The following is a 14,457-nucleotide window of genomic DNA, read 5'->3' as shown; positions in this document are numbered from 1 at the left end:
ATCATTCTCACATTCCAACCAAAAGTTCTCCAAAAGCTCAATACTGATCTACTGCAATTGTATAAACATGGTTTAGTGGCTATGAACATACAGCTGTAATAAAATGGATATAAAATGAAGCTGCTTGGAATTTTTCTTAATATTTGCGAAACAAACAGTTTAAATAGGAATTCTATGACTGACTGTTATATGACATAAAAGCTACTGTAATGACAGGCAAAGAAATACGAAATGGATGGATCATCTACATGTTCATCAGCATATTCTGTTAACAGATATAAGTAGTATAATGAATCAGTAGCAAACTACTGCATATGAAATCAAATAAATGATAAGAAATGGAAAATAAAGTGGCACAGACATTAAAAAAGAAACTGTTTCAGAATTACTTCAAAACATTTCAAATATAATTTTAAAGCAGATACTCTCTGGGTAAGAAAAAAATTAGAATTTAAAATTCTTTAAATATGTAGGGATAATTTAAAAATATTAAATGAGTTGCTAAGATACAATTCTCAGCACATGTAATTATGTAGTAGTTCATTACAAAGTGGTGAAAAATCACTTATCAAATAATTAATACTCTGGAATTAAAGACTAACGGAGGCCTGTTCAGTCTAAATATGCATAAGAATAGCCCCACAGAATCAATGGGGCTTATCCAAGGACATTGCATTTACATTCAAGTTACTCATATTTTTAAATATCCAAAGCATCACATCCAGAAAGGTTAACGCAAGCCTAACAGTCCATTGGGCTAGTGTGGTTAAAGTATACCAGTTTAACCAACGACACATAAGGGAGTGATATGTTCTGCATGGTGTTTGGTTGCCTTGGAGTTCCCAGCCTGAATGACCATTTACAACTGCATCTACTGGGGAACAGCCTTTAATATAGGTTCACATAGGTCTTGAATTCATGTATCCATAGCTTAAATCATTATGCCACCATTTTCATAACATCCATTATGAAAACATGACAGGAAATTTAAGACCTTATCTCACACATTTCACAGGATTAAAATGTAGAAACTGCCGTGGCATAATATTTAAATGCAATGTTACTCAATAGAAAACAAGTGGGGCGATACCATCTTATTTAATTTTTAGCAAGAAAAAACTTGACACAAAATCAAGTCCTTAGCAGTTTTTAGGCACCCTGTCTACTGAAAAATAGAGAGCAGATGTGTACAAAGGGTCACGTTAACTGTTATAATCAGATTTTCAGCCTTTACTTCACTTTTTCCATGCTTCTGCCTAGTGGAAGCTAAACCACATGGATCTTAATGTCACTCCTACTGAGATGAATGATAGAACATCTAATAATTTAAATGACATGAAATCAGGAGTGTAATCTGGTTGTACTAGACTAAAGGAACTGCTGAATTCTACTCTTTAAATCTTTGTTTTGTATTTCATGTACTACAGAAATACTGTACATTACTCTACTTGGTGTGATGAACCCGCATTATTTTGTGACTGACTTACATGACTTGCATTAAAATAGTTTGCTTAAAAAGTTCATTTTTTGTATATTGTTTGATTCTAGTAATGAAACAGTTTCAATATCTAGTAAGAATATAATGAGATGAATGCACAGAGCTCCTTGCTGCTTAAATTAAAAAAATAGTAAAATGACATGAAACAAAAAGAAAAGCAATTGTAGTTTGCAACAGGCAAAAGTATGAAATGTGCTCAGTGATGCAAAAAGAAACTTTGTATTAGTTTACCGTAAATGATAGCTGGAGTTGGGGAAGGAGCTGAAAAGAACATTAATATAAAGGATTTAATTAGTTAGTAGCCAAAGCAATAAGAATTACTTGTAGTCAAAGATTATGTTTGTTAGAGATAAAGTTTCTGCGTCTAGTGGAAGGGTTTAATTTTAAATCATGCACTGATTAATCTGTTGGCTAAAAATGATAAACCCTGCAATTTTGAATATACATATATTAAAATTAAAAGAAAATAAAGTAAAATTATCTTACAGTGCCTAGACAAAATGCTTTTTCCTATGGACCATCTGTATAAGTATTTACATGGAGTTTGCTTACGTCATTATTCAACAGGTTTTGAGACTACTGCAGCATTTTGGAGCACCAGGACATGCTGGCCTGAGACACATGGTGTCCCACCCGCTTGGTGAGAGGGCAGCAGGACAGGCCCTACGAGGAGAGACTGAAGGACCTGAACCTGTTCAGCCTCAGCAAGAGGAGGCTGAGGGGGGACCTGGTGGCTGCCTACAAGCTCATCAAGGGGGATCAACAGCAAATAGGCAGAGCTCTTTTCTCCATAGCACCACCTGGGGTGACAAGGAACAATGGTCATAAGCTGATGGAGAATAGGTTTAGGTTGGAGATCAGAAGGCAATATTTTACAGTTAGGGTGGCCAAAATCTGGAACCAACTTCCCAGGGAAGTGGTCCTTGCCCCTACTTTGGGCATATTCAAGAGGAGGTTGGACGATCACCTGTCTGGGGTCTTGTGAACCCAGCGTTCATTCCTGCCTGTGGCAGGGGGTCAGGCTGGATGATCTGTTCAGGTCCCTCCTGACCCTAGCTACTATGAAACTATGAAACTTGCCAGATTCTTTCACTAAGAATCATGAACAATATTGGCTAGCTCAAGTATGATCTAAGTATGTTTGTCCAACTGATGGCCATTGGATTGCATGCAGTTCGCAATCCTTGTCCCAGCCATCCAGCCAGGGGACCCCACAACCCAGGATGCCCAAGTGCTGTGGTACAGCGGAGAGGTCTCATGGCTGGGAAGCAAAGGGTGAGTCAGGGTACCTAAGCATGTGGTGCAGCAAGAGGGCATGGGGAGCAGCAGTGGGAGGTGTGCAGTGTAGTGGGAGGAGGGGCACAGAGAGCAGCAGGGTTGCATGCAGTGCAGCAAGGGTGGGAGGGATGCCAGGAGGAACATAAGGGGAGCACACGGTGCAATGGGAATGCACCAGAAGCAGCAGTGAGGTAGCACCTGGGATCACAGAGAAGGGGCTGGGGCATGAGGTACAGCAGTGGGGGGCAGGCACTCAAGTGCTCAGTGCAGTGTGGGGATGGGGGGCATGTGGTCCCTGGGGTCCATAGCTCCCATTGGTGTTGCCCAAGGAGTGTATGGCCCTCAGCTACTTAAAAGTTAGGCAGCTCTGATCTAAGTAAAATCCCATCTCACACAAGACTGACTTCAACCTAATGGAGATGCTACTGGCTACCTGAAGCTTTTTTGCTATAGAGTTGGTCCATAGCTTACTATCCCAGAAAGGAAAACATTTTAGGTAAGATTGAATTGGTGTTTACTACCTTAAAAATGAGCTACACAGCCAAAGAGAATACAGGATAAAGGACCTTGGATTTTGTTTTATATTTTCTACAAAATAAACTTAGTTTTGTCCTTATGAATTTTAAATACAATCTTACCAACAACAGTGAGCACAGCACTTGCAGAAACGCTGTCCAGAGAAGTATTAGCAACACAGGTATAGGTTCCATCATCCTTATCAGTCACATTCAAAATGGTCAAATTTTCTTTTCCAACAATAAGCCTGTAAATACAATGTATTCAATATATTTTGATAATATATTTTATAATAAGCGTGTGTGAACATATCACCAAAACTCAAATGCATCTTAATAACTTTGGAGATCTTGCCATTAACAAAGATGAAGGTAATTTCAAGTTTTGTACAACAATTACTGTATCATTAATAAGCAACATCAAGTTTCAAGTGTGTTTTTTCTTTTGTAGGATACCTCTTGACAACTGCATCTGATTTGCAAATGTGTGGCACCAAAAATGGTCATGTTTGCATTTTATAAACCAAAAGAAGCCTTCACTTTCAATTGCAGTTACCCCACAACACTGATATGCTCCAAAAGGCATCCTTAAAACCAATCTCGAGACGTGTGATCATTTTTTTAAAAATGAATTCACTTTTTCTATACTTGCTAATCATGTGTGAATGTGAACTTCAAACATTTGTTTGATCCAGTTTTGCAGAAATAATTCAAATAAACTGAATTGCAGAGCCTTATAAGTATCTGTGCCTTTGACAACTTGCCTCAACTTTTCTTTTTAATAGATTTTTTACAGTTCCTACTACAAAATCACTTGTCTGGAACTGCAGAATTGAATTACACCAACATGGTCACGGACATTGACTAAACACTGACTGGATTAATTATTAATACAGAAGAATTAATATGACAGACATCACCACAAACAAATCTATAATAAAATATTCTTTTCATGTTTCATGTAAAGATTTTACTTGAGAGGTGATATTTACCCAATGTCCAACACATACTCTTTTACTAGTCTAGCTGTACTGATAACTTAGTATTAGCACAAGCTGAGAATCCTTTCTCCAGCTTTACTTCTAGAACTTCCCTCCAGGACCTCACCTTCCCAGTTCCTTTGGGACCCAGATTGATATTCCTGCTTATCTGCCACAAGTTACTTTGAAGTTTAACTGAGTTTTAGCTTAGGGTGACCCAAGAGAAAAACCTTGCTCTCCTACACAGGTCTTAAAGTATGCCATGGCTTTAAAAGCCTGGATCAAGAGAAGAAAATTTTCCTTCATTTACAGCGGTGCAATATAGCACTCATAGCCATAAGTGACCATTGCACCATCTCATTTTCACACTAGTTTTACCTAGGTACCACAAGACTAAATATTTGCATTTGACTAAAACATATCTTCCAGAAAGGCATCTTGTCCTTTATCTGGAGTCATCAAGAGATTTCCAATGGCAGAATGTTCCAATGATTAATCATCTTGTTGTCCCTTGGATATATTCAGAGAACCAAGAAAGGTTTGAAGAGTCAGTCTCACCAAAATTAAATACAAGCATAAATGCAGGTAACATTTGCACACCAAATTTAATAATGAAATACATGTAAGATATAAATGAACAAACAGCACAGTTTAGCCATATCAAGCAAATGATTAAAATTTGTAAAATGTGCATTCATCTGAATAAATAACAATCTTATTAATATTAGAGAAATTAGTCTTTAAAAGTCTCTACCAGATGTCTAACCTGTTAGGGAAAAGGACTTCTCATATATGTTTCAAATTAAGTTTTAAAAGAGCTCTCATCTTGGTTTATCTGCAGATGGGCTATTTAACAAAAATCATAACTCAAGGCTGAAGAGCAAAAATTCCATGATTTTTATACTTTATTGCCAGACTCTAAATCAAAAAGCTTGCTGAATAAGGTAAAAGATATAAAACTGTTTCTAATAGATGCTATCCTAATTAATATTCATATACCTATTTTTATTCCATATCTAAGCTATATCTTGTCTAGAATGAGCCTTATATAGCATCAAACTACTACATGTATTTTAGGCAGCCATTAGCCTAGTTTTTTTCCAATCCATCTTTCTTGAATTTTCTACAACTGTTTACACATTGTGACATCCTTTGGCCCGATCATTTCCTTTTCTTCTTTTTCTCTTACCCAGACTCTGTTCAAATGAATGCAAGCAAATGCTATATACTAAATTGCCATTAAGCAACTTAAGACCTGTTATAGTCTATTCTACAACCTTTACTATTAAAAATTGTGTCTAATTTCTATGTTGAATTTTTCTGGCTTAAGCTTGAAGCTACTAGTTCTTGTTATGCCTTTCTCTGATAAACAGCCTGTTAGTATCTACTAGTTTTTCCCTGTGAACATACCTACATATTGGTCCATGTAGCTTGGTTAGTTGGGCCCCAGCCCTTCACAGTTTGGCTTTGTACCTGGTTGGCTGCAGGCAGTACTTAGTCAGCTTAAAGATATCGCACAGTGAGTATAACTAGAAAAACTTTACTCATTGTCAATTGGCTGATCAGATCAGCAGGCAGAGGGGAAGTGCACAAAGGTTTACATCATAGGCAACTGCTAAGGAGGGTATGGGGGCAGGAGAGACATGCCTCCCCTCCCCCCCACGACAGAGCCGTCCCTGCCACTGACACTGCTGGTAGCTTCTGTGGGTGCTTGCCAGCCCCATCCCTGACATTGCCACCAGCTTCTATGGGTGCCCCCCAGACTCAGGTGGCACCAATCACCAATGATTTACATGGCTGAAGTGTGGTGGAAGAGTTGCAGCCTTTATACCTTTGTTATACATTGAATAACTATAGAAACCAATCCGACTCTAATTATTTCATAAGAAAACCACTTACCAGTTACCACAGATACCCATGCAGGTGTACCTCTATTCTACTACTTTGGTATGTGTTGAATTTCCCTATCTCTCCAGAAGATGTGTGACTTGACTTACCATCTTTCACATGCTATTTTCAAGGGCTTGACATTCCCTGCTCATTATAGTTTTAGCAGCCCAACTGAGCCTAGTCACCTTCCAGGGACATTATTCAGTGATGATCCTTCATAACTAGGGAATTACTCAATTCACAAAATCACGTATTGTCCATGAAATCAGAAAATATCCACAAAATCCGTTAACAAAAAGCAACAACTTACTAAAAATAAAATGCTGGTCCCCCAGTGGGAGCCAGGGGTCCTCAAGGCCCCTACAGCTCAGCTGCACAGCCCACTGGGGGCCAAGACAGGGGCTGCTGGCATGAAGGGGAGCAGTCAAGATGGTAGCTGCTGCTACCCCTGATTGGCTGAGAGTGCTGTCTGTTGTGTAGCCCTGCCCCTCTCCACCAATCATGGCAAGGAGTAGGGCCACATAACAGCCAGCTCTTTCAGCCAATCAGCAGCAAGGGGAGGAGTGGTACGACAGACAGCCCTCAATCAGCGGCAAGAAGCAGGGTCACCAAGGCCCCTTGACCAATTAGAGGTATGGTGGGGCCCCATTGTGAAAAGCCCATGGAAATGGCAGCCAGCCCTGTGATCAGCCCATGAAATCGGCTCTCTGACTCCTTGATTTGGGGAGGTCCCTACTCAAAACCGCATTGAGACACCTTTCATTTAGCTAATTCCTAATCCATTCAGCATGGTTCTTGTCAACGTCACACAGCACTATTTGTTAATCATAATGTTATGTGATATGCAGTCAACTGCCTTACAAAAATCTTATACCTGCATGGTTACTTTTATGGACATAACTTGTTATAGTATTAAAGAAGGAAATCAGGTTTGTTTGACAAGGCTTATTTTTGCATAAAGGGGTGTTGACAGTCATTAATTTTGTTCCTATTCTTTACTTTGGTATTAGCTGTAGACCATAATGGCTTTTCCATTAATTTGCCCATGAGTGATTTTGAGCTAACCAGACTCAACCCCAGTCATCCCACTTGCCTTCTTTGAATACTGGCATAACACTAGTACCTACCCAATCCTCTAGGCATTCCCCAGCATTCCAAAATGTATTAAAAAGTAATATGAGAAAGCCAGACATCTCCTCAGTTAGCTTATTTAGGAGTCTTTGGTTGAAGATACTTGGGTCTGCTGATTTCAATAAAAATGTTTATTCTTAGTAGACTTTATCTAACATCCTTCTCAGTTACTAATGGAATGAAAATAAAATTTCTCATCTTCATATGATACATGCACATCCTTTCAAATACAGAATAATTACTGAACACTTATCTTTCCTTGTTGTTATCAACATGTAACCATCTCTAGCTCATAAAATTATTTTGCCAGTTATAGCACTTATTTCTTCCCTAATATACTTAAACTACTACTTATTAGCAGTAGTTTTAGCTATGTTTTTTTTCCTTTGTGTCTTTAGCTTCCCTTCTCAATTACCTACATTTCATATCTTCTGCTTTGCTGATTGTTATCTATCCCTTTTTTCCTATTTGTTTAGATCAAGGTCTGGCCAAGGTCTGGAACGGGCTCCCAAGGGAGGTGGTGCTCTCCCCTACCCTGGGGGTCTTCAAGAGGAGGTTAGACGAGTATCTAGCTGGGGTCATTTAGACCCAGCACTCTTTCCTGCTTATGCAGGGGGTCGGACTTGATGATCTATTGAGGTCCCTTCCGACCCTAACATCTATGAATCTATGAATCTATGAATCAGGAGTGTCAAATATCTGTATTGTGGGCTCCTCCATGGGCTAGGAATTTGGGGACAGGGTGAGCAGAGATGGGGCCTGCTGCCAGCATACTGAGCCCTACTGGGGATGCATGGTGGTGACACTAGGGGTAGATGATGCTGTATTAACTCCTGATGGTGTCTTGATGCCACTCACCCCACTACGACATCTCGATCTGGTCTGTGAAGAGCCCCATGGTCTGGATCTGTTTGGAGGGTTGCATGAGTTTGAAACCCCTGGTTTATATATGATCTTACTTTGAACTTCTGTCTTGACTTTGCCACTGAACCAGGATACATTGCTAGCCAAAACCAAACATTAACCTGCTCTTGATATTAAGTGGTCCTGTGCATTTTAAAAGAATGGGAGAAAAAACAACTAAAAATTCATTAAAAGAAAAAAGGAATAAATAATTTATGTATACCTTTCATCATCTGGCAATTCACTATTGTCCTTCAACCATGTGACTGTTGGTAGTAAGGTAGAATCATGTTTAATTGTACACTCAAAGTAAACTTGACCAGACCTCTGAATGATTTTGTATTCAGGTTGTTTAATAATCATTGTTGGATCTGAAATTTAGAAGTTGCCATTAGACATTTAACAAGTTTGAAATTCTGGGGTTAACTGTGATTAGAATGCTCTACAAAATGACTGATAACTTACCTTTAACTTCTAGCTGGACCTCATTTTCTTCCTTTCCTAATTTATTGCTTGCTATACATGTATATGTGCCCGTGCTATCTTTCTGTGCCACCGGAATTTCCAAGGTTCCGTTATCATGGAAAACATACTCATCACCATGCAGGTTGTTACCTTTCACTCCTTTAAACCTTCATATTAAAAACAGTATTGTTATCCAATATTATGTGTTCATTCAATCACTTAATAATACTAGAAAATAAAACTAGGAATAGTGAAATAAGACAGAAATATTGAGCAATGTTCTGTAGGGAAACATAAATTGGAATCTACAGGTATTTACTTAATTGTTAAGTTAAAAAGCATATTACAATCTAGTCATAAGAGGTTGAATAGTGTAACTATTTATGTTATAAAGAGAGCCTTATTTTATTTTGCAAAGTGAAAATTCATAGTAACAAAATCTGTGTTTAAGTATTTTACACACAAAGGCTAAAACTTACCATTTAATTTCAGGCTTAGGTGAACCAAAATAAGAGCAATCTAGCAATGCAGGATGGTTTGCAATGACTTGATACAGTGTATTAGGAAGCGTCAGGATTCTTGGTGACTCCGCTAAAAATACAAGACAACAAAAAATGCCTTGCATGCTTGATTAAGGAAATCAAGAACAGCCTGTGGAATTACATATTTACATCTTTTCTCTGAGGTGATATGAATGCTCTACCTAGCTCTAAATATCTTCTGCTGCCAGTACAGGCTCTACTTTGGGGAAAATCTCTCCCCCGCTCCTTTACAGTGAACAAACAACAGAACATGTGGCAATGGTTGGAGGATTAAGTCACAAAATACTTGGAGAAAAAAGAAGGACGATTGAGAACTTGACTACATGGTTCTGAGGAAGCCCTAACCTTCTTGGGAACTCTTTGGGTGCAAATAAGTCAGCAAGATCAGGACCAGGGCAGAATTTTGAGGTGAAGTACTTTTTTTCCTGTGTGGTTCCTGTTAGAATCAAGCAGGGTTTTTTCATCAGGAACCCTGATACTCAGCTTAGTGTAACTGATTCAGCTTGTTACGCATGGAGAGCCTCTACAAGACGAACTTCTTATGCCTGGGATTTTACTATTAGCTTTGTACAACTCCAAGAAAAACATCAGAGCCCATGCTACTCATCTGGAGAAAATTTCTTAGGGAGAAGTATTCCAGCCACAGGCAAAACTAGATTCTCATGTAAGTGCAGCTGCTGTACCAATTTTGAGAGGTTCTTGAAAGTGTCACAGGTCTTACCTGAGTGAACTCTTCACTTTTAACACTTACCTGATGCTAGGTGAACATTTCAGGGGGAAGGAACATTTGTTAGGACCCAATTTTTGGATAGATGAGCTAGACCCCCGGTGACTAAATACCAAAAATTCAATGAAATGGCACAAAATTATAAAACTTAACTTACACTTTCTCATACTTATGCAACATAGCTATTCTTATTTGATTTGCATAATGAAAAAAGGGGGGCATGATGCTTCCATGGATGCTCCAATGGAGAGGATAGGATAGAGCTCAGGAACAGTTACGACCTTATTAGAAATTGCACTTTGAGCTGCTCAAATATTGACTGGTGTTAGTGCTAGCTCAAGTTTGGAGCAGTCACACCTTAGGGCTAAAAACCTTCTCTGTCTTCCACCTGCATAGCTGTGTCTTGCCACTAAAGATCTTGTGAGTAGGAACTGGACTAGGAGGTACAGCTGTGAGTTGCCACTACAGGGCTGGTGAGCCAAGACAGGCTTCTATCCCTGCTTTAGGTGGGGTATGTGAAAGATGAAGGGGTTGGACAGGTAGGAAGGGGGGTGCAGAAACATGAAGCTGGGAGGTGGAAAGTTAATTAGATAGGTGTGGGCAATGAAATGGGTGGTGGAAAGGAAATGGGAGTGAGGGAAGGGTGGTAAAATGAAGGAAGTAACCCACTGAAGGATAAAATAAAAAGAAGTAAAAAGGAATTTAAAAAGAAATAAAAAGGAAGTAAATTAAAGATCTCATGTTTTAATAAATTGGGATTTAGGATTGGGATGTGGGGGTGCTGGTCATGCTTCCCAGGGTGGTTGGGAAGTGGGAGTGGTGAAGGAAGGTGCTTTTGGGGGAGCTACTACCCCTACCCTGAGAAAGAAGCCACCGCTCATGGGTACCCAATCTAGTGTTCTACCTTGTTCCCTCCGCCCCCCTCCCCCCACCACACTCTCTAAACCCCACTCCTGGACATGTCTATGCCCTGCAACATGGCTAGTTAGTATGTGCTCTACAGGCTGTTTGCACAGGGATGCAATCCTGGGGGTGGGAAGGTCACACCACCACTGGTGGGAAGGGGAGTTGGCTTGGTGTCAGAACTGCCCCTAGGCAGTAGAGCTCAGGGGGTAGAAAGTTTGTCCACACAGAACAGGAGGGTGGGGATGGGAATTCTGCATCCAGGAATGCTGGAGGACTCTAACTTGGGTGGCAGTATTACAAAGGAGGAAAGAGCATGTAGTGTGAAAGACTGATTCTTACCCAGAACATTCACAAATGCGTTGGCCAGCAAGTAGCCATATTCATTGGAAGCGTTGCACTGATAGACAGCACTTGATCTTTCTTGCACATCAGAGAAAATAATGGTATCACCATCCACTTTTCTACTAGGATCTACCGGGGCAACTAGTAGGGTTATAAAAGAAAGAATGTTTCTGAATGAAATATTGTGAAAAAATGAAGTGTTTTTAGTTTATTTTCACAGATTTCTTTCAATGGTTAAGCATTTAATAGAGCCCACTGTTCCTTTGATTAAAGCCTATGACCTATTTTGTATGCAATTCCCTCAGGAAAGATGTCAAAAAACATCTAGAAACACAGGGATGAGCTGAATATAGCTTTCAGGCAAACAAAGATGTAGCAGAAGGTACCCAATGAGGGGATAAAGAAACACCCTAATGCCAAAAGGAAGTTAATTGAAATTGATTATGAATATTAGAATATTCTACAACTTAAAAGATTCATGCTTTCCAAATATTATGACATTAAACAAAACTATGCCTCAAAAGCTTTCCCAACATGAAAATGTCATCAAATTAAACTATATTAAATCAGATTATTGGTAAGCAATCAAAAAAACCCATCAGAGTGCTTATGGAAATTATAGTAGTTATTCAATAGGTGGCACTCTTCCCCCTAAATAAGACATCAAACAATGCAACTTTCAAAAAATTGTTAGTAGTGCTGTCCACTGTTAAACAAGCAGTATGTTCTACAAGTGAAAAGGGATATTTTATGATCAAATAGATAATATCTATATTAAAATACAAAAATGTTACTAACACCACTGTCCTCCTCCCTCCCTTTCACAATCCCTGACATTTGTATTCAAATCACTCTATTTGATAGCCTGCTGTTTTCACACCCTTTCATAGCATGTGATTAAATTAATTCTTGCTCATGAAAACTTATGCATGTTTCATTCAGTTAACCTATAAGGTGCATCTTCACCCTGGCTTCTGCCTGACAGTTGTAACAATAGCAGTACTACTGATCAAATATTAACCATATTGATGTAAACTATGTATATAGGGGATGTGTATGTCTGCTCGTGCCCTTAGACTAGCCAAAAATTTAATAGCTGCATATTACAGAATTATCCTACCCAAGGACAACTTTGATTTCTATGAATTTATTATTAATCTCTGCTAGCACTAATTTTCATACTACTCTTCACTCTATTATAGTAGGGAATCAATTATGTGAAGTAATTGCAAACAAAATTCATATTCAAATTGCTTGGTTATGGAACACGTAAAATTAATTCATCTACATACTGTATAAAACATGTTGTTACATGCAAACATAGATGATGTATACATAATGTATGTATATGTGCATCAACCTTTATATATACATCAATGTTTTCTCAGTTTATTTCAAATTTTTTTTCTCAACCTTTAAAACAATTCTTTTTTCTTCAGTCACCATTGATCTCACTTATACTGCATACTGTGCAGGTTGGCAGCAGGTCCAGCATTTGGATAACTGAACAGCCCAAATAACCAGTATTTGGATAACTGACTCTCTACTGTACTACTATGACTGCAATAGCCAGCAGTTAATATGACTGCTTCTGGAATCACTGGGGGACTTGTTTATATTTTTTATCGTTGCCTGAAATGCAATTTTCAGTAATACATGACTTGGAGCACAACCATTTATTTTAATGCAATTTGCTAAGTGTGGTTCTATTTTATGTTGAAAATGATAACAGAAATGTTGATGCCATGATAAGATACTGTGTTAGAGACTCCCTCAGGCTGAAGGCAAACCCAGCATGCCGGTAGAGAAAGAGGATGCAATTACTTGGCTGCTTCTTCTCATATCAATGCCAATGTGTATGCCTTTTCTTTCTGCTCATCTGAGAGCCCACCTTACTTTGATCAATAACATGACATAAAACATGCAGTAAAAGAAAAGACCTTTTCTTTAGGATGGGATAGCAAGATTTATTATTCTCTAGCTGCCAATATTTTATTTAACTGATTATAGCTATGAATCTGGGTCAATGGTTTCTCCATACATTCACAAACAGCATGCATGGTTTCTGGAAACCTTTTCTGACAGACATTTTTAATTTTCAGATGCTGTTATGATCCACGATGTTTCAGTAATAGTTGTTTATTGATACTAACAGTGTAACAGAAACATGTGACTTAATTGTGATGGTGAATACCCTCTTGCCCATTTCTTTTAAAACACAATTATGTTATCATTTTGCAACAGTAGACTATTAATTATTAACACAAATATTTGATCTAGATTTTGACAATGAACATCTCTCATTCCAGCTGCAGTGTTCCAACTGATTTGATGAGGCACAGTTTACAGTGAATGTAACCTGTTGTGCAATTCAATCCTGGCTTTTACAAATGTAATCCCAAATGTGGCGCTGCACACTAATGTCAGAGATAGTTCATAGATGAGCAGTGTTCTTACGATATAATAGATCCTGCTGCTGTTATTGCAGGAATGGGATAAAGAGAATTAATACTAAGAAAACAAGAAGCAGTTTTTCCTTCTGATATAGATTGAGAAATATCCTGCTCTCTTCTAGTTCTCTCACAGAGTGCTCTTGATGAACAGATGTGCTTTGAAAATTTAAAAGGAAAATATTATCAGTCATTACTACTAACAGCAAAACTATCCTTTTCTTTTACCTCCTGCTTTTTTCAAAAGATCACATTCATAAATTACATGCAAACAATATGAACATTTTTATAAATAGTCAGCCATTTCCCTGGTTAAAGTTATAAGCATACGATCCAGTGTAGTGAACAGCAAGTGTAACACTGAAATGGATCATGGTTAAGTTTTTGCATAATGTTGGAGATACTCTGTGTGGTGGTGAGAAGCCCCCACAGGCTCCTTGGGGGCTGGGGGAAACTCCGAGCCCCAGCGTGGGATAATCAGACCCCCCATGCCCGGGAGAACTTACCTTCAGGTGCGTGGCCAGAGCAGGAACCGGCACCGCAGCTGCGTGAGCTGGCATTTTGCTGGCTTTTCAAACAGCTGCTCCCAGGGCAGGGGAGCGCCAGGCCAATGGTGGCGGCAGGAGACTCCGCCGCAGGAATAGTTAAAAACCCTGCCAGAAGCTGGCAGGGGGGAGAGGAGTGAGGAAGAAGGCCAGCAGTGAGCACGTCAGGCAGGCAATGACTCTGGTGGCTGGCAGAAGTGTTGCTGCAGGCGCTGCGCCTGCACCTGGAGCAGGGGAAGCAGTGTCCCTGCACTAGGCTGGGGAGGATTGGTCCCTGGCTGCCTG

The 14,457-nt window shown here is 39.2% G+C and overlaps 1 protein-coding gene across 12 annotated transcripts in view; it reads right to left on the bottom strand.

Moving 5' to 3' along the window:
• Window positions 1-14,457, bottom strand: part of NRCAM (neuronal cell adhesion molecule) — a 241,568-nt gene that overhangs the window by 63,942 nt on the left and 163,169 nt on the right. For 6 of the 12 annotated variants that reach the window (XM_059725993.1, XM_059725991.1, XM_059725994.1 and 3 more), the window contains 6 exons: window positions 11,175-11,318; window positions 9,140-9,251; window positions 8,661-8,827; window positions 8,419-8,566; window positions 3,415-3,539; window positions 1,730-1,759 (listed from right to left, as the gene is read on the bottom strand). In XM_059725993.1, coding sequence (XP_059581976.1) covers window positions 1,730-1,759; window positions 3,415-3,539; window positions 8,419-8,566; window positions 8,661-8,827; window positions 9,140-9,251; window positions 11,175-11,318 — 726 coding nt within the window. The remainder of the gene's footprint in view (window positions 1-1,729; window positions 1,760-3,414; window positions 3,540-8,418; window positions 8,567-8,660; window positions 8,828-9,139; window positions 9,252-11,174; window positions 11,319-14,457) is intronic. The other 6 variants (XM_059725995.1, XM_059725996.1, XM_059725997.1 and 3 more) reach the window with 1 other exon arrangement.

Source organism: Alligator mississippiensis, chromosome 4, assembly GCF_030867095.1.
Source record: "Alligator mississippiensis isolate rAllMis1 chromosome 4, rAllMis1, whole genome shotgun sequence".
Classification (NCBI taxonomy): Eukaryota; Metazoa; Chordata; order Crocodylia; family Alligatoridae; genus Alligator; species Alligator mississippiensis.
This window is presented reverse-complemented; position numbering and strand designations above follow the sequence as displayed.